General features: G+C 41.1%; 2 protein-coding genes, 1 long non-coding RNA gene and 1 pseudogene across 3 annotated transcripts; 3 read left to right on the top strand and 1 right to left on the bottom strand.

Moving 5' to 3' along the window:
* Positions 1-2,387: 2,387 nt before the first annotated feature.
* Positions 2,388-2,747, top strand: LOC106344581. Its single transcript, XM_013783937.1, has one exon. The coding sequence runs from the start codon at positions 2,388-2,390 to the stop codon at positions 2,745-2,747; it is 360 nt and encodes a 119-aa protein (XP_013639391.1).
* Positions 2,748-3,309: 562 nt separating this feature from the next.
* LOC106293526 lies at positions 3,310-4,214 on the top strand. The gene is made up of 3 exons (XR_001260517.1): positions 3,310-3,524; positions 3,683-3,733; positions 3,975-4,214. It is a non-coding gene; the product is annotated as an uncharacterized LOC106293526 (long non-coding RNA).
* A 13,694-nt stretch (positions 4,215-17,908) lies between these two features.
* Positions 17,909-20,752, top strand: LOC106344108 (tubby-like F-box protein 10). Its single transcript, XM_013783495.1, has 5 exons — positions 17,909-18,241; positions 18,642-19,032; positions 19,111-19,198; positions 19,680-19,806; positions 19,882-20,752. The coding sequence occupies exons 2-5, from the start codon at positions 18,682-18,684 to the stop codon at positions 20,621-20,623; spliced, it is 1,308 nt and encodes a 435-aa protein (XP_013638949.1). The 5' UTR covers positions 17,909-18,241; positions 18,642-18,681; the 3' UTR covers positions 20,624-20,752.
* A 38-nt stretch (positions 20,753-20,790) lies between these two features.
* On the bottom strand, positions 20,791-23,895 carry LOC106344580 (annotated as a pseudogene).
* Between the last annotated feature and the right edge of the window lie 2,011 nt (positions 23,896-25,906).

Genomic DNA, 25,906 nt, shown 5'->3' with positions numbered 1-25,906 from the left:
TTTTTTAGAATTATAGTAATGTTTAGAATTTGATTTCTACATGTTTTAGATTTATAGTAAATCTGTAGAAGTCGGTTTCTACATGTTTTAGAATTAGATTAATGTGTAGATTTCGATTTCTAAGAATTTTAGAATGGTAGGTTAAGCGCGGAATATGTATTCTACATATTTGTAGAATACTCCTATTTACGTAGATCACGTATTCTAAACATTGTAGATTCAATGAAAAAAGTAGATTTCGTTTTCTACTTCGTAGAATGTCATTTCTACTTTTTTAGAACATAATCTGAAATTTATAATTTTAACTTTTTTATAACTGGAAAATATACCATTAAGTTCATATAGGTATTTTAACAAATGTTACTATTTTTCCAAATTTTTTTTGTTTGTAAAACTATTTATTAAAATTATTTTCATAAATATTAAAGGGTATTATAGGAAAATATGACACAAAATATAGATTAGTTTAAAGGGACATAGTTACTATTTTTTAAAAAACAGTTTTCCCAAGATTATTTTAGTACAAAAATCGATCCGCATAGTCTGCATAAAAAATATTGTACTTGTACTTGTCTATTTAAATTGACGAGTGATCTAGGAAATCCGCATAATATTAATTCTAATAAGATAATTATTTATATATTTCTAATTATATTTAGAAAATAAAATATATTTATAATTAAAAGTAAATAAATATTTATAATTTTACAAAATATTTTTTAGTTTTTTTTAGAAATTGTGGATTATCAGGTATCAACTGTTTAAGTTCAACCCGGTTGGTTCCGCATCAAATCAATTTAATCTGTATCTGTATTTGCATCTCAAACATTTTAAGTTGGTCAGCGTGCATCTGCCTGCTGTAAATTAAATAGGAGGATGAAAAGTTCAACCCGGTTGGTTCCGCATCAAATCAATTAATGACTTCACAGTGGCTGTACAATCAGTCTTTCGTTATGGGTTTCTGCCTAAAGGAATGAATTCTACAATTCTGGCCGTAGTTCCTAAAAAAACAGACTCGTTGGAGATGCGAGACTTCAGACCTATTGCTTGCTGCAATGTGCTATACAAGGTGGTCTCAAAAATTATTGCTAATAGGTTGAAGCTGCTCCTTCCTCGTATGATCACAGAGAACCAGTCAGCTTTTGTAAGAGGTCGACTACTGCTGAAAAATGTTCTATTTGCATCAGAGTTGGTTAAAGACTACCATAAAAAATCTGTTTCTCCTCGATGTGTAATGAAGATAGACATTTCGAAAGCTTTTGATTCAGTGCAATGGTCTTTTGTGCTGCAGTTGCTAGAGGCAGTTGGCGTACCAGCTAGGTTCATTCACTGGATCAAACTGTGTATATCTACTCCTTCATTCTCGGTACAAGTAAATGGTGAATTGGCTGGGTATTTTCAGAGTACGAGGGGGTTAAGACAGGGATGTTCTCTCTCTCCCTACCTTTTTGCCTTGTGTATGAATGTGCTCTCGCTCAAGATAGACAAAGCTGTAAAAGAGAAGAAGTTCAAGTTTCATCCTCGGTGTAAATCACTTTCCCTCACTCATCTATGCTTTGCTGATGACCTCATGGTGTTCATAGAAGGAACCAAAGCATCTATTGAAGGGGCTCTATCAGTATTTGAAGACTTTGCTAAGTGGTCGGGGTTGAACATAAGTATTGAGAAATCGACTTTGTATATGGCTGGTGTGTCTAAGGATGAAAGAAGTAGAGTACTGATGAATTTTCCATTCGCTGAGGGTAAGCTCCCTGTTCGTTACTTAGGACTTCCCCTGATGACAAAAGTAATGAACAAGCAGGACTACTTACCTCTAGTGGAAAGGATTCGCAGTAAGATTAACTCATGGACGTGTAGATTCCTATCTTACGCAGGGAGGCTACAGCTGATCAAGTCTGTGCTGATGAGTATCATTAACTTTTGGGCAGCAGTCTTTAGGCTTTCAAGCAAGTGTATGAAGGAGGTTGAGCAACTGTGTGCTTCATTTCTTTGGTCAAGTCTGGCTTTAAAGTCAAGAGGAGCTAAGGTTTCTTGGAGAGACATATGTAAACTCAAAAGTGAAGGAGGATTGGGGATTCAGGTGCTAAAGACTGAAGGAGGTTAATATGGTCTATGGATTAAAAATCATTTGGAGGATGTTACTGGGTAACTCGCTGTGGGGTAAATGGATAAAGTTTAATCTTTTGAAAAAGAAGAGTTTCTGGGAAGTTAAGGTTACAATTCAAGCAGGGTCTTGGATGTGGAGAAAATTATTAAAACTAAGGGATGTTGCGAGAACTTTCTGTAAAAAAGAGGTGGGAAATGGTCGCCATGTCTCGTTTTGGTTCGATAATTGGTCTGATAAGGGGGTGCTCTTTTATATTCTGTGGGAAAGAAGCATCATTGATATGGGATTTAGGAAAGAGGCTACATTGGAGGAAGCTGCAGAGTGCAGCAGGAAGAGAAGAAGGCATAGATCTGTGGTTCTTAATGAAATTGAAGCCGAGCTGATAGCTGTTAAGGAGAAGATAAGACACAATGTGATGGATGTGGATTTATGGAGGAGGAAGTCGGGGTTTAAAGCTGAATTCTCATCTTATGAGACTTGGTTACTGCTGCGAAAAACTTATGCTCAATGTTCATGGGCAAGATGCGTTTGGTTCTTGATGGCTACTCCAAAGTTTGCATTTATTACTTGGCTGGCAATGTTAGACAGGTTATCAACTATGGATAGAGTATCTAGTTCTCTAGTTGGAACCAGAGAGTAGACACTACTTGTGTGTTATGTAAGAACGCTGCAGAGACTAAAAACCATTTATTTTTTTATTGTTCTTACTCATCTCAGCTGTGGAAGCACCTAACGCTTGGTATCTTGCGAGGCAATCACACCAATGTTTGGTCCTCCATAGTGACTCTGATATCAGGAAACTCTCTGAGTAAGATGAGCTCTTTTTGTGTACGCTACTCCTTTCAGGCTGCAGTGTATGCGATATGGAGAGAAAGGAACAAAGCAAAGCATGGGAGCAGGCTTTGCCAATCTCCATTTTAAAGAAGCTCACTAAAAAAGGCGTTAGAAATAAGCTAAGCTTAATGAGAATGAAGAGGGGGAGAGGGCTGGAAGGTGGACTCCAGTTTTGGTTTGGAACTAGAGTATAAAAAAAAAGTAGTAGCTGTTTTTAGTCATTGTCTACACTTGGATGTAAAAAGGCTTTTTGATAAAAATTTAACATTCATTCCAAAAAAAAAAAAAACGTTAGGAGAGGAATATGCGCGGCACATGGACTAGCGGTCAAACCTGGCAACGGTGACATTTCTATAAACACTCACAAAAGCTCACATTAAAAGAGAGAGAAAGAGAAAGAAACCAGAAACAATAACAAAGAAGATCTAAAGAAAAAGAAGAGTGATGAAAAAGCAAGTGACAATATTGGCGGCTCTTCTGATCATAATGGCTTTTTCTTCCAACTTAGATATGGTTGCGGAGGCTCAGTTAGGCCCCGGAGACTGCTACGATAGTTGCTCCACAGGCTGCGTCCAGCGCGACTGTGAGCACTTTCTTCTTTGTCAATAAGTTTTTCTTTCCCTGTATATGAATCCTAGATGCTATAAAACATTGATGCTTAGTCTCAATTTTGATTCGAGATTTCTGGTTACAAAGGAAAACGAAAACATAACCTTTTAATATTCTCTTTTCTGTCTCCAGCGAGAAAGATCGCCCGATGCGATAGCAAGTGCTCCATTCGGTGCGGCCCAGGTAAATTAATGAAACCGGATCCTTACCAGACCGGGTTGTGATATACTTTATATAGTCGATAGCAACCATAACCGAACCGGGTCGGTTAGGTTTGTAGATTATCATACATGTAATGTACTTAAAGACCATGTTGTCTAGCAGAATCGGATCATACGCTGTGGCCCGCGGGATGAGTTTTTGGAGCTGAATGAAAACCAAAAGCGGACTTGGAACAAATGTGTTTTTTTTTTTGTAATTGCAGATGCTAAAAAGGCAAGAAAGACTGGTGCATAAATCTTTATATCCACTATGATCCAATTAGATTTAATGATGTTGTAATCTCCATTCATAACTGCATCGCTTCAAAACATATTTCGTATTGTGTGTTGTTATCGTAATCAGTTAATAAGGCAATACAGCTACAATGCTTGATTTCACTTCTAGTACTATAATGTATTAACAACTTTGAAATGTAATGAAAACCGGACCAACCGGTTTACTAAAAGGCTGTCAATCTCAATCATACGCTGTCTACTATATTTTCTCATTTTCGGCTAAATCTATGCATCTACTAGTTCATCTCCTTTTCACTGAAACTGAAACTAATATTTTAAAATGAGGGAGAGTAGTTTAAGCTTGAACTTTTCATTAACATCAAAGTATGTTTTAACGAATGTGTGTATTAGTGTAGATAACCATGTAATCAATGTTGGTTTAATGCGGTTTAGCTATTATGTCATGTAAACTAGAGATAAACTCATTATATAAAAACAATGTTGTACTCATTTACGGATAAGATGAATGAGGAAGCGTGTTATACTTTTTCTTCCTCCAGTTCATCAACTGTACTAACGTTAAGGTTCAAACCTCCAATCGACTTTTTTGCTTTTGACCTAGATTAATCGGTAAGTTTCTCGATTAATTCTTCTTAGCTTGGTGAGAGTCCTTCGGCAATTCCATCAAAACTAGGTTTAAATCACGAACAAATAATCGACATTCATAGTGTGTGTATACTCGTCGTGGGGTATCTGTTTCTGTTAGGCTGGTCTGAGTAGAAGTTAAATAAAAGCGGTTGATATATTCCCTCGGAATTTTTTTTGTATGATGTTTTAGAAGATAGTTTTGTTTCAATTTGTATAATGTTTTTTGAAGGTTTCTATGCAAAACTATTATAACAATTGCTTAAAATATTAAAAGTTAATATGTAGCTTTTGTTTTATTGGTTCAGAATAACAATGATTAACTATTTTTAGTTACTTTTTTATTGTAATCAAGTAATTTTATCTAAAGTAAAAAAATTCTTAATTTATGTGTTTATGCTAAAACATCTTACAAAAAGAAAGGAGTATAATTTTGCCGTTAATACTGTGAACAATGATGATAGATAACACTATGTGACAATTGTTGGATCTAATTTCGGTCAATGCATTAATGGGCCACGGTCAAAAATGTGAACCGTAAAGAACTGGAGCCCATAGCAAGCATACGAGCTCGAGACAGAGACCTCGAGGTCCCAGAGATCACGGAACAGGATACGGAGATCGCGGAGCGGTTACGGAGATCACAAAGTCGACCTACTATAAAGAGAAGGAGAACACACACGGAGGAGGACACGTTGAAAACCCTAGAAAGAGCTACACCCACACTTGGACCTTGTTTTCATCGATCTTTAGATATTTTCTCTTAACGATCTCGTTGTAACATTCAATCTTATTTTACTCATTGTATTTGATCTCCTTCATCAATAAAAGTCCATTTTTTCCTACCGAAAACTGATTATATCGTTGTGTTCTAAAGATATCGTTGCCTACATCATTTATCTTCTCCTGATTTAACTCCCGATCACTATCAAATTCTTAGTGTAGATTTTAGGATTTACATTTTGGCGCCGACTGTGGGGAAGATAAATGAAAAATATCTTTGCTAAAGAAACCGATCTAAGTTTCCTAAGCGCGACTATGGATCCCAATCAAACTGTCGGAACCATGCCATCAGGAATCGACAACATCGATCCTACCGGATCCAACTCGAGAACCGATACCTTACCCGTAGGACCAACAGGTGCCGATGGGACGACTGGAACGACCCATACGCAACAAAACCCTCCAATCGGAACCTTGAACCAAGAGCAATCATCAGTCCACTATCGATCCTCACCACCAGATCGAACCGGAGCTAGAGTCTGGAATCACCCCGGAGAAAGACAGGCCGCTGACTACCTAATCCGATCTCAATCATCTAGACCTATATCTCCGACCCCGCTAGCACAGACTCGAGAAGAAGTGATCGAGCTTCGGGAAATGGTCTCGTCATTAATCGACGAAGCTCGCAACTAAAAGTCCGCCTGTCGCGCCATGGCCAACCGACTGGACCAAGCCGAGCGGTAACTCGCAGAGCATCGAGCTAACGCCCGAGAGAGACACCAATCGCCTCCTGATCCATTAAGAGAAATGCTAAATCCTCAAAACGTCGGAGCCTTCGGTACTCCAGAAATCCCGAGCGCCCGATTCGGATGCTACATGGGAGAGAACTCGCAACGACCTCCCTACGTTGCATGGAAGCGTGCCTGAAGTTGTGGTTCCTGGTTCCGAAGCGGAAACGGATTCGGAAGTGCTCGGAAGCGTGGTGGAATCGCGAATCCGGAAATATAGATTTTGGAAGCGTAATGGAATCAGTGATTTCTATTTGGAAGCGTTAAAATTTGAAATCGGAATCGTAACTTAAAAAATAATAGAAAAAAATATATGTTTTATGTTTTATTTCCTTAATGAAAACCCTAATTAAAAAGTGGCAAGACTAAGTTAATGAAATGTCATTCCTTGTCGCTGCTTTCTTCTTCTTCATACTGGAGCCAGAGAACTAACAAGGTAATTTTCTCAGATGTGTTCTTCGTGTTTATCAGAAAACAAAAACAAAACTATTGATAAGTGATAACATGATTTTACGACAGATGTTTTTCTAATGTGTTGGTGTGATGATGAAATTTTGTCTTTTATAGAAACATAAACCTCTTTTTATATATAGTTTGATGAGTGAATGGTTGGTAATGGTTGGAAGTAAAATTGAACTTGAATTCTTCAACTAAAGTTAAAGTTTTATGTTAATAACTTAATATCAAATTGTGCTTTGACTGCACAGAACGTTTTGTTTCTGCGACATAACGTACGGTAATGTCTTCATCATCACAATTTTTTTAAAGTTAATTGCCTTTTTTATATTTAGATCATTACTGTGTGAAGTATCCGCATACATAAAAGAACTTTATGAAGATAGGATGTTTAATTTGTTGGTTAAATTTTAACAATTGTTTCAGGAATATGAATTCATCCGATGATGCTGCTGTGGATGATAAAGCACCTTTATGGATTTATGTGAACAAGATTGAAAAGATAGCAGGAGGGGGATCGTGGAGGTTTGAATGCAAATTCTGCAGTAATACATATGTTGAGTCTTATACTAGAGTTCTGACTCATCTTCTGCAAGAAGGAGTTAAGGGAATCAAACGATGCTTTGTGGGTTTTGGACATTTTTAAATTTTCAGATTTATTTTATATGTGGGTTTTTAATTTATATATATATATATATATATATACGCTTCCAACACGGATTCGCTTCCTATTTTTTTAAAAAACTTGTTTCTACGCTTCCATACGATTCCGCTTCCGCATTTCCGCTTCCGCGTTTCCGCTTCCGTTTCCATGTAACGTAGCGACCTCCGCAGCAGAGCATGCCGCAGCGAAGTCTGAGTTACAGCGGGCTGGACGAAATAGACACCGGACTACAAGCCCAAAAAAGTACTCCGATCCAATCGCAAAATAGATATACGGAAAGAACCAGGTAGCCTAGAAATCGAATGCCGCCGCTCGGAAACCTAACCTCCGAGAATCGAACTCCATCAGCTCCCAGAACCGCCCAGCAAACGGGATTCGGCGAACCAATAGGACAAGCTCGCGGTTACGACACCCGAAGACCTATCGGCACAGATCCTCAAAGAGAAAATCTGGGAACCCCGAGCGAAACTGGAACGTTCCAGAATTATATCGAAAGAAACGATGCCAATCTCAAAAGAATACACGCCATCGTCCATATGGCAACGAGCTCCCCTCCAGACATAGATATGGTCATTGAGGAAACGAGGAGAACCCCATTCACGAACCAAATTGCCAGCGTAAGGCTACACCATGTCGGAAAACTCAAATTTCCCGAGTATGCAGAGAACACAGATCCGAAAGCCCACGTACGAGCCTTTCGACTAGCGATATCAAGAGCGCACCTCAACGACGATGAAAAAGAGGGTGGCTACTGCCGCTTCTTTGCCGAAAATCTCACTGGGGGCCGCTCCTGAATGGTTCGCAGGGCTCGAAGAAAACTCAATCGACAACTTCACCCATTAGTATGTACATTCCTCAAATAGTACTCGGTTTTCATAGAAACAAAGGTCACCGAGGCAGACCTCTGGAATCTCAAGCAAGCACCTTTCGAACCATTGAGAACATACATATACAAATTCAGGGAGATCAAAGCCAAGATCTCGCACCCGAACGAAGTCGTAGCCCTGGCGGCGTTAAAAACCGGCGTTTGGTTCTCATCCAAGTTCAAGGAAGATATGGCAGTACGGGCACCAATCTCATTTGACGATGCCCTACATCGAGCTTCATACTTCGCTACCCACGAAGAGGAGGTCACAGCCTTGAAGGAACAGTATAGCGCAAACAAAAATAACATCGCCAAAAAGAACACTGCTCCTAAAGAACCAACAACTAAAGGGCATCACTCGTATGCTATAAACAATTCTCCACAAAACAAATCGTCTACATACGGCCCTAGCAAACACTGCGCATTCCACGACCGGAAAGATCATTCGACTGAGGAATGCCGAGCGGCACTTCGTAGTCAAAGCGAAAACAAAAAGACCATCGAGGATACCGAAGAAGAAGAAGAAGAGCCGGGGACCCTAAAATCTAATCGGAATACTAAAGGCTCTTCGAATAAAAGAAGCAGAAACTGAGCCAGAGTCTCCAAGCTCTCCCCTCCAGCGCCGAAGAAAAGAGTCGACATGATCTCGTGGGGACCAGAAAATCATACACCTGAAAGAGTCAAGAAACAAATCGAAGGGAAAATATCCATCGACATTACGATAACAGTCCGAACACAAGAGAATCTCAACGAATCTACTCCCCCTCCCAACATTACTCGATACAACCCAAACCTGGGGTCTCCTTTCAGGAAAATCCCCAACTTCAAACGAAAGCAGAAGATGGCCTGAATCCGTGAACTGCTAGAAAGACCGAGTGGCCCACGAATTCAGAAGAAAGACAGCACGCGAACCCTTAATCGCAACCTGTCTAGGGGCAGAGACAATACCAACCAACGCTTACTAAAAGATGGGACTTTTCGATAAACCACAAAGGCAAACAACGAATCGACTTTATCTACGGAGGCTCCAAATTTTGCAACTCGGTTAACTCCATCAAGGCATACCAACAAAGAGCCGAAAACAGCGTAGGAGTTAGAGAACCCTTATCAAGTCCCGACCACGAAATCATTTTCGCCGAAAACGAGACCACAGATCTTGACCAACCACACGACGACGCTATCGTAATACGCGACGTCGGCGGCTGTGAACTATCTCGAGTAATGATCGACACCGGAAGCTTGGCTGATGTCCTCTTCTACGACGCTTTCAAAAGAATGGGATTCACCAAAGCACTCCTAAAGCAAAAACGGACCCCCCTCATCGGGTTCGCAAGAGAAACCACCTACTCCTTCGGATCAATCGAGCTCGCTGTAACTGCGGGAGAAATCATGAAAATCGTAGAATTCATCATGATAGACCGTCCGGCCCCATTCAACGCAATCCTTAGAAGGCCCTGGCTATACAACATGAAGGCAGTTCCCTCAACCTACCACCAATGCCTGAAATTCCCGACTCCAAAAGGAATCGAAACCATTAGAGGCAGTCAGAAGAGCTCCAGAACGTGCTACCTTAATCGGGCGACCAAGGCCAACAGCAGACGTACACATGTACACGAACAGCCGAACTAAAGACCCTGTCCAGGGAAAAACAGTCAAACTACGTTATGACTTGATCCTTCACCGAGGGTACGTAGGAAACTCACGACACGAGTTCAGTCACCCACCAATTACACAGCTCGAAGGATACGCGTCGCAACACCCAAAAAACGCTAAACACGACAGCATCGACCCAGAATCGATAGACAAGCTTCTTTCCTTATCTCAATTTTGTAACAAACCGAAAACCAACCTTTTATTAAAATTCGGTTCTTACACTTTGCAGATCGAGCTCGCTAAATCTCCTATATCCGAAAAATCGCAATAATCTTAAACGGTTGACTGTAAACCAGGATCCTGATCAAGTTTTCGGTTACAGCCCGCCCCGCTAACGAGCGCGGCAAAACAAGTTAACAAAACCTTTTGTTACATCAAACGTATGTCGATAAAAGTACCTACGACAAATCAACGCACGGTCTCAAAAGAATGGCCTCGCGCAAACGGAAAAGTTACGACAAACAACTCAAAAACTCACAAATCCTTTCTTTATTAAAAAGATAAAGCAACAGAAACAAATGGACAAACGAAAATAAAAGTCAAATCCCTAAAACTACTCCTCGACGTCGAATTCAACATCCTCGAACTGGCCACCCACGCGCTTCGACCTATCACCCGTGTCGTCCATCCCAGAAGGGACTTTAGCAAAGAAATCTTATGGCAGATCCTCCGTAATCTGAGGCAGATCAAGCTTCTCAACGGAGAAATCCGAAACCCCCATCACATCGAGCTCCGACCCGACGACCTCTTTCGTTCGAAGACGCAACAACTCATCTGAGGCCAAAAGATTGTTGTTCATAATCTCCTTCAAGAGATCTATATTTGCCATAACCTCCCTAAAGCGAGCTTTGCAATCAGTTGCGGCCTTCTTCTTCTCCCACTTCTCCTTTAGAGATATCAGCACATCCAAGTAGCTATCTGCCAGAGTCTTTTAAGCATCATAAGTTGCGCGACGAAGATCATCAGAGAACTTATTAGCAGAAGATTCAACATTTTGCCTCCAAAAAGGAAACTTTCTCCATAGCCGACTTCCTCTCGTTACTCATGACTCGCAGACGAGCCTCAAGCGAAGCAGCCTGATTCCCCAGCTTCTCAACAGTGGCCAGTTGAGCAGCATTAGCACGCTCTCGATCCTGAGCCATCTCCAGACCAAGTTTTAGCTCCCGAACGACCTTCTTTATTTCATAAAGCTCGTCAGAACGCGGAACATCCTACAGGCGCTTTTCAAAAGTCGCCGCGAAGTCGTTATTAGCCTCCATAGCCTGAAACATAACAAGTCAGCAATAACAAAACGAACCAAAGATTCAAAAGCAGCAAATATCAAATAGAACAACCTTAGCATGAGCGACAGCCATCTTCACATAAGCCTCACGCTCCGTCATATTTCGAAAAGAAGGAAGCGGACACCCAGCAGGTTTGAAATGCCTCACCAAGTGAGCAACGCTATCCGGATCCTCCGTGATAGGACAATCCTTGGAGTGAGAAAATTGCCAATGAAACGGTTTAGCAACAGCCATCTCACCCGAAACACCGAGACGATGGTCTGAACCATTCGTTTTAGCCTTCTTCGGAGGACGATCATGCCCCTCCGAACCAGTTTGGCTACTCGACTTAATACGAGCAGCAGACTTGTCACCATCGAGGTCCTTTCCCTCTTGGGTTGAAGCCCGCGGGAGTCTGGTCTCTTCACGAAGAACTTCTGTGAGCGCTTCGCTCACGTCTCCGGATCGTATGTGTTCCGCATTAACACTACCAGCTCGAGATCGTATCCTTTCGGAATCACGAGGGGTCGTTCTTCTCGATGCCATGTCCTCCTCACAAGCAAGAACAAAAAATCTAATGGAGTACTGTGGTAAACCCTAAAACGAAGTAAGGCTTTATAAAGACCAAGGCATCACCGTATCTCCACGACCTAAGGAAAAGAATTTCGAAGGCTAAGGAAGCAAAGATTTTCCGAAAATCGTGTTTATCCATTTAAGATATTCGAAACCTCGCAATCGAAGATCGCGGAAAACAAAAATACAAAATACAAAAAGATATCAATTAAAAGAGATTAACTAGAATTGGATCCTTCGGGAATAGACGACCCCCCCCCGACTTGATCCACTGAATCTTCTGAAACTTGAGGATGATCGAGCTCGGAGATCGACCAATCTGACACGGCGGCTGAAGAAACAAGACCTTAACAATCTCCTTCCATCTCCTTCAAATGAGCAAGCTCTGCATCTACGGTTAGGACCCCATCCTTAAGCTCATTCAGAAGATCGATGTTGGCGATCACCTCCTGCAACTGGATCTCAGCGGACACTTCCTTCTTCGTACTCGTCCATTTCTCCTTCAAGGATTCGAGGACCTCTCGGTATCGCATTTCGATATCACGACGAGCGATACGAGAAACACGACGAATATCCCGATCCCTCTCGATCTCAAGCGCCGCGATTTTGGCCCTCTAAGCAACAACCTGAGTCGTAAGAGCCTCGTTCTCCTGCTGAATTCTCCTACAATCATCAGTCAAAGCCTTGATCTTTTCAGCATCCTTTTTTCCCTCGCGTTTGGTGGCTTCAAGTTCCTCTGAAAGCCTCTTAATCTCGGAACCAATGCTTTCAATCTCCTTGTCATTCCGAGAAGCCTCGACGCGATCCTCCATCACCACAACATACTCGTTGAAAGATTCCATCACCTAAAAAGAAATCAAAACGGACTAATAAGCACCTTGGAGCGCATTTCAGAAGGAAGAGAGCGAGAAGCAAACCTTAGAGCTCGCAACCGCAACCTTAGCGTAAGCTTCCTTCTCGGCCGAAGAAGCAAGGGACGGAAGATGACAGCCTGCAGACCTCATGCGGCCGGCGAGAGAGATCAAGTCGCCTTCAGCCACAAACAAAGAACCATCGCCTTCAGGAACAAGCCTAGGACGAGATGGACCGGGCAAGGTGGCCTTCGACGACTGACGCCGCCTATGGGTCGCGGCAACGGTCTCATCTTCTGAACAAGGGCTCAATGAGATTGGAGATTACTCCTCCAAAGAAGCACCTTCATATTCGGAGTCCCGAATCGAGATCAAAGAAGGTCTATCAGAAGCTCGGCTCCTTGATGCCGACCCAGAAGCATGAAACGACGACCTCCTCACGAGCTGCCTAGCCAGTCGATCTGAAGATTGAGCTTGAACGGAAGGGGTCGCAACGACTTCCCGGTAGTGTTCCGCCTCATCCTCAGAACCCCTAACCCGAGGGGGGCCTGTTGGTCTCTTCTGGCATGCCAAAAGCAGCTCGAATCCTAGTCTGATCAAACAAATACCAGTTCAAACGACATCTCCGAAGGACTCCGATCAGACCACGAATCTCGTCTGACATCAAAGAACTTCCGGAAGAAGCTGTAACAATCAAAGAAAAACGAGAAATTGAGTCACCAATTCCCCAAAGAGAAAGATTGACACTCAGATTTAAAAACTAACCGATACTCTCAGCCCAATTCCGGGGAAGTCGAGAGAAATCAAAATCGCCCACAGACAATCGATCCACCTTAAAAAAGAAAAACTGCTCGCGCCACTTCTCATCGCGATAGGGGACGTCCTCGATGACGTGGCGACCCGGGAGCGGAGACACAAGGAAGGTACCGGATTCTGCTTGTTCCGCTTCACCAGAACGAGGTGTCGGAACTCACCGTGGCCGAAAGAAATACCTTCCTCCCTAGCCCTAACCAAGAACGTAATAAGGTGCCTAAGAAAATTTGGGAGGATTTGAGTAAACGATAATCAAAGCTCCGCTAGAATCTCGAGCACATGCTCCTGAATCGGGAAGGTAAGACCGCAAGAGTGAAAGAAAGAAAGATAGGCTCTGCAATACCCTCCCCGTACGGTTTCAGGAGTCTCAGTCGCGCCGGCCAAATCTAGAACGATGGCGCGATCAACCTCGTACACCTTGTAGAGATCCTCAAGATCATCGGTCGTAGTCGTTGGACGAGAAAAACTGAACGATGAAGACATCTCAAGTTCAGCGATCAAGAAATCTTAGAGCAAAAGCAAAAGAGAGATGAGGAAAAAGAATCGGAGTTGAAACGAAAAAAGAAATCTCTCACGTATTTATAACCATCCTAACGGCTATATCATCATTCTCGAGAAAGATAATGATGACCTAGGCCTCACCCTAGCGGCGGCTAATATAGCCGTTACGCGTAAAAAGGAAAAAACGCGCCAAACAACGGTTTTTCAAGAATCATCATTGATTCAAACAAAAATCGCATCGGTTACCAAACGATGAAACCCGAGTTAATAACTAACCACCTCTTTTCTTTTCAATCAAATCAAAAGAGACTGGGGGACAAATGTTGGATCCAATTTCGGTCAATACATTAATGGACCACAGTCAAAGATGTGGGCCATAAAGAATTGGAGCCCATTGCAGGCATACGAGCTCGAGACGGAGACCTCGAGGTCCCGGAGTTCGCGGAACAGGATACGGAGATCGCGGAATGGTTACGGAGATCACAAAGTCGACCTACTATAAAGAGAAGGAGAACACACACGGAGGAGGACACGTTGAAAACCCTAAAAAGAGCTACACCCACACTTGGACCTTGTTTTCATCGATCTTTATATCTTTTCTCTTAACAATCTCGTTGTAACATTCGATCTTATTTTACTCATTGTATTCGATCTCGTTCATCAATAAAAGTCCATTTTTGCCTACCGGAAACTGATTATATCGTTGTGTTCTAAAGATATCGTTGCCTACATCATTTATCTTCTCCTGATTTAACTCCCGATCACTAACAAATTTTTAGTGTAGATTTTAGGATCTAAAACAATCATGACACATGTACATGTACTAGTGGTCAAACCTGGCAACAAGGACATTCTATAAATACCCACGAAGGCAAACACAAAAAAAGTAAGAAAGGAACCCTGAGAGAGAAAACATGAAGACGCAAGAGAAAGGAACTCTGAGAGAGAAAAACATGAAGACGCAAGTGGCCACTTCAGAAGCAGGGGTGATCTTGTGTGTTGATCGGCTGATCCGGGATCGGCTCCTTTCCATCTCTCCTTCAAGACCACTGTCTCTGTTGCTGCTTCAGCTATTCTTCTCCCTCACCTTTCAGCCTCCTTAGATTTGTTTTTTTCTTTCTTTTGTTCTTGCATTTCTCTTTTTGTAATAAGTGGGTTTCCACAACCTTAAAAAACAGAAAAACCTGGTATAAATCTTAACTTTTACACCAAAAAAAACATGAAGACTCAAGTGATGATAGTGGTAGCTCTTCTGATTCCGGTGGCTTTATCTTCCAACTCGGACATGGTGGTGGAGGCTCACTTAGGCCCCGGCGACTGATACGACGGTTGCACCACCGGCTGCGTCCAGCGTGACCGTGAGTATATACTCTCTTCTTTCTTAATTGCCACACACACATATTCCATTTCTATATATCCTTTTTAATACTATTTCATTTTCAGCCAAAAAAACGTCCAAATGCGAACATCATTGCGCCAAACGGTGCGGCCGAGGTAAATATACTTTATAACACTAGAAGAATAATGAAACCGGTCCCTACCGTAGGGTGCAGTCTAATCCACCATGTAATGAAACTTTTACGGTGTATGTCTACTAAGCCCATCATATATAAGCTGATTTTGTTTTCCAACTGGGTGAAACCAAAAGGGGTTTTGGAACTGATGTTGGTGTACTTTTTTATTGGAGGTGGTAAAAGAGCAAGTGGTGAGGTCTGGTGCTTAAACTTTGTATTCACTAAGATCTATATATACAATATGTTGAATCGTATCTTTAAATCGTTTCTTTTTAAAACATAGTATGCAATATCGTAATCAAGAAATCAAATGGTTGTGGTTCACTGTTGAGTTAGAATGGTAAAGGATTTGTCTATATATGGGTCAAAGCCTCATACCAACTATGGACCTCCCTTGTTGGGTTTCTAAACAGTCTACGTAAACCGTAAACGCTTTGAGAAGCAAAAGGCATAGGTTTCTACATGCTTCTGGGATTATCATAAATTAGCATATAATCCAGTTCGGCTATAATAGCTACGATGTTTGATTAAAAGTTACTTCCGGGTTGTTTTAACTTTTTCTTTTTTGACGAACCGTTATGTTAACTTTAATATGTCTGCGAACCAAATCAACGATCTAAACAAAATTGTAGCCAATATAACTCAAATCCCATGTTAGAATCACGTCAATTTCACGTCTTGTCTTCTCTTTCTTCAGTAGATACAGTTCTAGGGTATGCCAAGCAGAAAGGCACATGGTGTATTTTCAAATTTACAATATTATTCCAACAAATAGACCTAAAATGCTGTGCATGTATTGTCAAATGACTTCAAAACTTTCACCAGAATTTGATGTAAGATTGACCTAGCGGTTTATTAGATGGGTAGATGACTCGCTATGTTGGAAAAGGCAACAGAATGAGTTCCACCATCTACACAAATTGTTTACTTTTTGCCACTTTGAACACTTCAAAACGACTTTCTACATGTTTTTAAAGATTAGTTTTTTTTGACAAAGGGATTAATTAGTTTTGAGTTTCATCCTGGGATCTCTCCCTGTTGTTAAATATACTTCATATAAAATTAAGCCAGGTCAGATCTTAGTTATTGACAATTTAAGTGAAATTTGAACTGTGAAAGTAATTTTGTGAGGTAGGGGATCTCAGACCATCAGCATTGGTGAACCTCACTTCTCGATTCCCAATGTTCCTATTATTATTATTTTAATTTCTTTTTTCGTTTCATTTAAAAAAAAAATTAATATTCGTCCAATTGCGGACCGCCACGTGGTGTGGAGCCCGCAGAACAGTAACGATACGGGGTCTTTCCAGCGACCCCGCACGACGCGGATTCAACACTATTGGAATATTTTAATTTTTTTTTTGTCGAAAACTGTGTGAATTTTTGCTAAGACCTTTCAATGCTGATGCCCTCAGAGATACATGGAAGAATAAAACATGCATGCAACAGGTTTTAAAAAGAACGGATAACATAATTTTGAAACAAATATATTACTCCTTCTGTTCCCGAAAGTAAGATTTTCTAAAGTGTTCACGCTAATTAATAATTCAATAAATGTTTATAATTTAATTTTTCTTTTACTTTACTATACATTTTCTAATAACTTTTCACCAATAAAATTTAATCAATTCAAATATTTTCATTTAATGTTTCTTAAAAGTATAAAAAAGTGTCTTAAACATATAGAAAATCTATCTTTGTGGAACAAGTAAAAATTCTAAAACATTTTACTTTTGGGAACGGAGGGATTACATTTCTAGATCTAGTCTCATTTGTTAGTGACTCCGCACATTTTTTTTTTGGCTCTCAAAAATATATATTAAGCTCAAATACTTAAATTGTCCTACAAAAGATGAAACGAAACTATTTGTGAGATTCCTGATTGAGTGATTTTTAAGACCTTTTATTAATAAAATCTTTAAGATGTATTTATTTCATCAAAGTGTTTAACAGAAGGTTTTTGAACTAAAAAAAACAAATATCCTTGTAAGATCACGTCAAACTAATTTTGAAGATGAAAATGATTTTCTTAGACGAGTTACATGTGGATAGGTTTGCATTTCATTTTTCATAGTGTATCCAAAAAGATGATGTGGAGCTTCAGATTGCTTCTTGGATGCTAGCGTGCATGTTTATGCTGGAGAAGGATCAAGGAAGGAAGGCAGTTTACAAAAAAAAAAAAGGATCAAGGAAGGCATAGACAATTAAACATACTTTTACCAACCATCCAAAATATATTTTTTTCTGAAGAAACTTTAACAAATATATGTTAGTTTAAGATTTATATACTGTAAACAAATATATATAACACCACCCAAGTGATTTGTATTCAGTGATATGACTCAAAGTTTAGCGGTGTTAAATCTCTTTCAATAACGATTTGGTTAAAACTTAAAAGGTTTAAAAAGTTAAAAAAAAAAACAAAACATAAAAGGTGAAGAAAGTCAAATGATAGTTGGGTCTTTGCTTAATGCGAGGCGTAGATCGAGCGGCCTCGTGGACAATAATGCTTCACAATGTCCACTTCTTACGAGCCCCTCTTTAAAAACAAATATAAAAATGGTCATATAAATTTGATAGTAAAAAAAAACTATTCTTTAATTATTTTATTGCTGCCTCGTGAACTATTAAAGAAAAATCAAGAAACGCTCCTGAGTAGTACCGGAAAACAAAGCAGAGAGGAAAAGAGAAACCAATCAAAAGAAGAAGACTTTATCTTTCTTTCTTTTTTGTTGCTCTTTTGACTTTTATGGGTTGTTTTGTTTTAGACTTAGTCAGCTACGGATCTGCTTAAATCCTTGTGATCTCCGGAGAGTTCGAGTTCTTGAACCAGACCAGATTCTGTTCTACTTTTTGCTGAGCTTCTGGGTTTGGTCGGAGAATCTTAAAAGTTAGGTGGACTTTGTGATTTAAGCTTCTGGGTTATATCACCTACTTGTCTGAAAGGTTCATCCTTTTACCTCTTCTCCTTCTCTTATTTATCAAATTGACTCCTCATATTACCAACTACTCAGTTATCTGATCTGGATGTTGCATTTGGTGAACTGATGTCAGTTTCTCTTTGATAATTAATTATTGTCATAAAGAAAAAAAAAGGTTTGTGCTTGAGTAAAAGCTACTATGTTAGGGACATGGCCTAGTTTCTTTATGGAGCATGTTGTGTAATCTTTTCTTTCCTTATGCTTTAGCCAAATCTTCTTTCTCTTTTGGCCTACATTTTTCTTTTATTTTGGGCTCTTTTTTACTTTAATTTCTTACTTGTTAAGAAGGTGACTCATAGTTGCCTAGCTTCATAGTTGCCTAGCTTTATAACCTTTTTCTTCTTCTTATGGACTCTCTTTTTCAGATTTAGGCAATTAGAGTTGAGCTTAACAAACAAAGAGAATATGTCGTTTAGGAGCATTGTTCAAGATTTGAGAGATGGGCTTGGGAGCTTGTCCAAGAGGAGTTTCGATTTCAGGCTTCACAAAGGGAAATCTCAGGGCTCTTGTGAGTATTCGTCTTCACGCGACCTCTTGTCACCTTTGATAGTTCAGACAAGCAGATGGGCTAATCTTCCTCCGGAGCTGCTCTTAGACGTGATCAAAAGACTAGAGGAGAGTGAGAGTAACTGGCCTGCAAGGAAACACGTAGTTGCTTGTGCTTCCGTTTGTCGGTCTTGGAGAGCTATGTGCCAAGAGATCGTCTCATGTCCTGAAATCTGTGGGAAGCTCACTTTCCCCGTTTCCCTCAAACAGGTTCCTTCCCTCACAACAACTTGTAAATGTGATGTTGTTAAGTTTCAAGCTACTGATGAAAGAAGTTTCTTTTTCCAGCCAGGACCGCGTGATACGATGATTCAGTGTTTCATTAAACGGGATAAATCAAAGCTAATGTTTCATCTTTTTCTTTGTTTAAGTCCTGGTACGCTTTCTTGTTAACTCAGGAATAGCTGTTTGTTCCTGAATACACTTTAGTTTAGCCCAGGGCATTCCGAGTATGGGTTCCGGTATTTTGGGTATCGGGTAGTTCAGGTAGGGGAATAATTACCCAAAATATCCGAAAAACCCAGATAACCAAAAAAATGGGAATATTTTGGATATACCGGATAAAAGTATCCGTATACTTCGGATAATTTCAGGCAGTTAGCATATTTTTTGATAATTTGTATTTTTTTGATATTTTTGGATACTTTTAACAGTTTAAATTATATATATTTGGTTATATTATATGTATATTTAATTAATATATTTACATATTTGAGTGTTTTGGTTATTCTCCGGTTTCGGTTATTTCGGGTCAGTTCCGGTTAGGTCTTCGGTTTCGGGTTTTTTTGCCCATGCTTACTTTAGTTCATGGCTAAAGACTAAGTTGTGCATAATGTTTTTTTTTGTTCAATCTCTAGTAGTGGAGAATGGGAAGTTTCTTCTTTCAGCTAAACGAACTCGCAGAACTACTCGGACAGAGTACATTATCTCCATGGATGCTGATAACATCTCAAGATCAAGCAACTCATACCTCGGAAAGCTCAGGTTCGTTTTGATCTCTCTTAAATAGTTTTACTACTTTTTATATATTCGCTTACTGAAAGTTTCTTTTTCCCTCAGATCAAACTTTCTCGGGACAAAGTTCTTAGTGTACGACACACAACCACCACAAAACACACCATCTTCTTCAAGTGCACTCATCACCGACCAAACAAGCAGAAGCATGTTCCACTCCAAAAGAGTATCTCCCAAACTCCCATCCGGAAGCTACAACATAGCTCAAATCACATACGAGCTCAACGTGCTGGGCACGCGCGGGCCACGGAGAATGAACTGCGTCATGAACTCCATCCCAGCTTCTTCCCTCGAACCAGGCGGCTCTGTCCCAAACCAACCGGATAAACTCCTCCCAAACCCTCTCGACGAGTCGTTCCGCAGTAACATCTCGTTCTCCAAGTCATCACTGGACTACCGTTCAGTAGATTTCAGCAGCTCTAGATTCTCGGAGTTGGGAGTAGTAGCACCATGCGAGGAGGAGCAAGAAGAGACGAGTTTCAGACCGTTGGTGTTGAAGAACAAGCAGCCGAGGTGGCACGAGCAGTTGCAGTGCTGGTGTTTGAATTTTCGTGGACGTGTGACGGTCGCGTCGGTTAAGAATTTCCAGCTTGTCGCTGCGAGACAGCCGCCGACACAAGGAGCAGCGGCGGCTGCACCGTCTCATCCAGAGCAAGAGAAAGTGATCTTGCAGTTTGGTAAAGTGGGGAAAGATATGTTCACGATGGATTATAGGTATCCGTTGTCAGCGTTTCAAGCGTTTGCGATTTGCTTAAGCAGCTTTGACACCAAGCTCGCTTGTGAATAAAGAAGAAACACTCATGCTAATCCTTGTTAATCTATGCTTTGGCAAAAGATCAATGTCTTAATAGTGAGAGTGAGACATCAATTCAACATTCACTAACTGGCTTATAACTGATATAATCCGAATATTTGAGATGACATGACACTCTTCTTTCCTTTTTTTTTTTTAAACTAAAAGAAAACTTGGTTTATGAAAGTAGTTATAAAGAGAGAGGGGTTTACATAACTAAAGAACATAAAACGCATAGATGAAAACACAAAAAAATGACATACCAAAAATGACACCTAACTCTAATGATCGTCTCTATCTTCTTCTTGCTCTTCCCCTGCTTTCTTCTTTTTCTCCTCCTGCTTTCATCTGGTTTATTCTTCTTCCTTTTACCATTAAAACAAGAAACACCATCCTACTCTTCTTCTGATTCTTCGTTCTTCAAATATGGAGAGTCGATGCTTGACTTGAGTAGCTCTGGATCCTTTACATTAAGATCTTGTACATGGTGTGCAAAAGAGTAGAATCTACTACAATCGTCTGCAAAGACGTAGACTCTACACTTCGAAGCTTCAAGGTATTCTCCGAAACCTTGGATTTCAACACGTCAATTGGTGTTCTTTTCAGGATTGTAGTAGAAAATATAAAACGGTTGGGTAGATGTATAATCAGCCATTGACAAAACAATTTCACCCGTCGAAATCACTCCAACCACGGAGGCATAATGGGGGAAAAGTTTATCACCCCTCAAAGTGTAGGAATATTTCGACCATTCCTGTTTATCCACATCTTCTAGAACCCATACCCGCAACTCTACAGCATCATGAGTGAGATCATCATAGTAAATCACACCCAACTTACCATTATAGTTTGTCAATTCACAAAAGCTTTCCGGATAAAGAATCTTGAACTTCTCAGACCGGATATCAAAGCAAGCTATTGCAAAACTAGACTTTCTCCCTAATCTTTTCCTTACACTCAGACGTGTCACCTAAGTAATATAAAACCCCATTAATGCATATGGATCTTTCTCCACCTCATTCCTCTAGTTCCTAATGTCATAACTCTGTGATCATTAGGACAACATGGATAAGCCATGTGCAATACCTTGTATTGCTTTTCAACCGGATCAAACCCAAAAAGACTATACGACCTTCTGTACCTTGAAATATAAGGTAAGGTCTCGTACCGTCCAGTATTAGGGTTACATATCACTGGCACTTCATTTTTATCGGTCCACATACCGTAGAAATAGATCAAACCAGAGGCATAGCCACATGCGAATTGTCCGTTATCACGACGAAAGATCTACATATCGTCTGGAGGGAACTTCATATGAAATTCGGGGGTTACTACAAGAGACGAAGAAGGCTTCTCGTATTGTGTCAGATGCTGAGACAGCGAGAAGATGCTCCACACACCATTTTCTTCGATGGCGAATATGAGACGAGGATGAGACTATAACGAGCCCCGACCGCCCACGGCTAGTGGGCCACCCACGCCCGCTCTCTCAGCCCGTGGGCCCCATCCCACCCGACGGTCGGTCCGTTAATTTCTGAAAGCTCGAAATCATTGTTTATTGACCCTGCAATCACCACCCGACTTTTTTCCATGCTTTGGCCTCACTCGCACGCTATCACGAATCACTTCCCGATAGATCACCCATCCTTCCACTACTCCAGCTCAAGCACGCTTAACTCTGGAGTTCTTTCAAGATGTGTTCCGGAAAAGGTAAGTCAACCTTGGTGACATAGGTAGCCAAATCAATTCTCTTAGCCTTTTCACATATCACAACTCGGGATGTTACAATTCACCCCCTCTCAAAGAACACAACATCCTTGTTGCGCTCCACGACGCCTCTCAGGTCAGAACTGAGATGGCTTACCAGCCCTGATACCACTTATAACGCCCCGACCGCCCACGGTTAATGGGCCACCCACGCCCACTCTCTCGGACCGTGGGCCCCATCCCATCTGACGGTCGGTCCGTTAATTTCTGAAGGCTTGAAATCATTGTTTACTGATCCTGCAATCACCACCCGACCTTTTCCCATGCTTTGGCCTCACTCGCACGCTATCGCGAATCAATTCCCGATAGGTCACTCATCATTCCACTACTCCAGCTCAAGCACGCTTAACTCTGGAGTTCTTTCAAGATGTGTTCCGGAAAAGGTAAGTCAACCTTGGTGACATAGGTAGCCAAATCAATTCTCTTAGCCTTTTCACATATCACAACTCGGGATGTTACAATTCACCCCCTCTCAAAGAACACAACATCCTTGTTGCGCTCCACGACGCCTCTCAGGTCAGAACTGAGATGGCTTACCAGCCCTGATACCACTTATAACGCCCCGACCGCCCACGGTTAATGGGCCACCCACGCCCACTCTCTCGGACCGTGGGCCCCATCCCATCTGACGGTCGGTCCGTTAATTTCTGAAGGCTTGAAATCATTGTTTACTGATCCTGCAATCACCACCCGACCTTTTCCCATGCTTTGGCCTCACTCGCACGCTATCGCGAATCAATTCCCGATAGGTCACTCATCATTCCACTACTCCAGCTCAAGCACGCTTAACTCTGGAGTTCTTTCAAGATGTGTTCCGGAAAAGGTAAGTCAACCTTGGTGACATAGGTAGCCAAATCAATTCTCTTAGCCTTTTCACATATCACAACTCGGGATGTTACAATTCACCCCCTCTCAAAGAACACAACATCCTTGTTGCGCTCCACGACGCCTCTCAGGTCAGAACTGAGATGGCTTACCAGCCCTGATACCACTTATAACGCCCCGACCGCCCACGGTTAATGGGCCACCCACGCCCACTCTCTCGGACCGTGGGCCCCATCCCATCTGACGGTCGGTCCGTTAATTTCTGAAGGCTTGAAATCATTGTTTACTGACCCTGCAATCACCACCCGACCTTTTCTCATGCTTTGGCCTCACTTGCACGCTATCGCGAATCACTTCCCGATAGGTCACCCATCATTCCACTACTCCAGCTCAAGCACGCTTAATTCTGGAGTTCTTTCAAGATGTGCTCCGGAAAAGGTAAGTCAACTTTGGTGACATAGGTAGCCAAATCAATTCTCTTAGCCTTTTCACATATCATAACTCGGGATGTTACAGAGACAACGAGGATTGGTCAGGAACAAGTCTTTGAATTGTCGACGATCAACTATTGATGCCCATTGCTTGGACACACTGCGAAACCTAGCGATTGATTTTGCTGGCAATCTTGACAATATCTTGAGGTTGAGTTCCGTAGGGATATCATCTGAAACCATGATCGTTTTAGTTGCTGACAGAGAGAGAGGTGTTGAAGGTTATTTTTTAAGACCTAGCTAGCTACCAAAGCGGCTGAGAAAATAATACAAAAATAAATTAGGGCACCGGTAAATTGCTAATTTTTACGTAAGGGGATTTCCTTTTCTTGGTATTTTTCTTTAATGACACTGTTCTTTCTATGTAATAATAGAAGAAGCTAAGATTTCATGAAATCGTTTAGAGCTTGTGGAATATAATAAACGTTTCTAGTATATGTGGAGTTTTCATGATACCAAAGACTCATTCTATTCAATGGATCTTACACTACAAGAAAACATCGGTATTCTGACGGACATTCCGACGGAAAATAAAATCCTCGGAATATCCCGAGGAATTTCCGAGGGAATTCCGAGGAAACACAAAATTTGGTTTCCTTGGAATATACCGACGGAATTCCGAGGAAATATCAATCCGTCGGAATATTCCGAGAAAAAATGTGTTCCTCGAAAAAACCCGATGAATTCCGAGGAAATATTATAGCCGTTGGAGTGCCGTTGGGGGATTTTACAAAATTCCGAGGAAATTCCGACGAACTAGCCGTTGGCGTCGGAATTCCGTCAAAATTTCCTCGGTCTGTCGGCAGGATTTAAACTATAAATACAAGCACTTCTCTTCCTCTTCATTCACTCCATATCTTCATCCTCACTCTTACTCTATTTACACACGAATTTGATTCATAAAAAATATGTCTTCTTCAAATTATTTTTGTTCTTGGATCGATCGACCTCATTTGGATCCGAACACGAGATTGCTTACGGAAGAATACCAACGAGGTATAACCGAATTCATGGGGTTAGTTCACCGACAACCGGAAGCAAAAACAGGTATGTTAAGATGTCCTTGCTCTAATTGTAAAAATAGAAAGGTTATTAAAGAGTGGGATGTTTGGACTCATCTATATTTGAGTGGGTTTACACGAAGTTACAAAATTTGGTATCATCATGGGGAAACTGATTATGAACATGGTAGTACTAGCGAACCTCAGCCAGCGGTTAGATTAGAAGAACCAATTAGAACGGATGTAGATTATGGTGTAGGTACTGAGCAGATGGTAAATGATCATTTTAGAGGGGAAGATTTACCCAATGCACAAGCTAAGAGATTTTATGATATGTTGGATGCTGGAAAGCAACCATTGTACGAAGGTTGCAGAGATGGTCATTCAGCTTTATCATCTGCTACAAGATTGATGGGCATTAAAACAGATTATAATTTGGCTGAAGACTGTGTGGATGCGATTGCTGATTTTGTAAAAAGTATTCTACCCGAGGATAATGTAGCTCCTGGTTCATACTACGAGGTTCAGAAACTCGTAGCTGGTCTTGGTTTATCGTATCAGGTAATAGATGTATGCAGCGACAACTGCATGATTTATTGGAGGGCGGATGAACAGCGGGTTACATGCAAATTTTGTGGAAAGCCTCATTATAAATATACGAGTTGAAGAGTTCCAGTGCCATATAAAAGGATGTGGTATTTACCTTTGACGGAAAGGTTGCAGAGGTTGTATCTATCTGAACGCACAGCGCAACCAATGAGATGGCATGCGGAGCACTCAACAGATGGTGAGATCAGACATCCTTCAGATGCAAAAGCGTGGAAGCATTTCCAATCAAAGTATCCCGACTTTGCGTATGAAAGAAGAAATGTCTACCTTGGATTATGTACTGATGGTTTCAGTCCGTTTGGCAAGAGTGGAAGACAATATTCTCTATGGCCCGTCATTCTTACACCATACAACCTCCCCCCAAACTTGTGCTTGCGACGAGAGTTTTTGTTTCTCTCGATTCTCGTTCCCGGACCAGAGCATCCTAAGAGATCACTTGATGTGTTTCTTCAGCCACTAATATATGAGTTGCAACAACTATGGGCTCAAGGTGCTGAAACATACGATGTTTCGTGTAAAGAAAACTTTCAAATGCGGACAGTACTAATGTGGACAATAAGTGATTTTCCAGCATATGATATGTT

Source organism: Brassica oleracea, chromosome C5 (genome assembly GCF_000695525.1).
Source record: "Brassica oleracea var. oleracea cultivar TO1000 chromosome C5, BOL, whole genome shotgun sequence".
Taxonomy (NCBI): Eukaryota; Viridiplantae; Streptophyta; class Magnoliopsida; order Brassicales; family Brassicaceae; genus Brassica; species Brassica oleracea.
The sequence above is the reverse complement of the archived record's forward strand: the minus strand, read 5'-3'. Positions and strand labels throughout refer to the sequence as shown.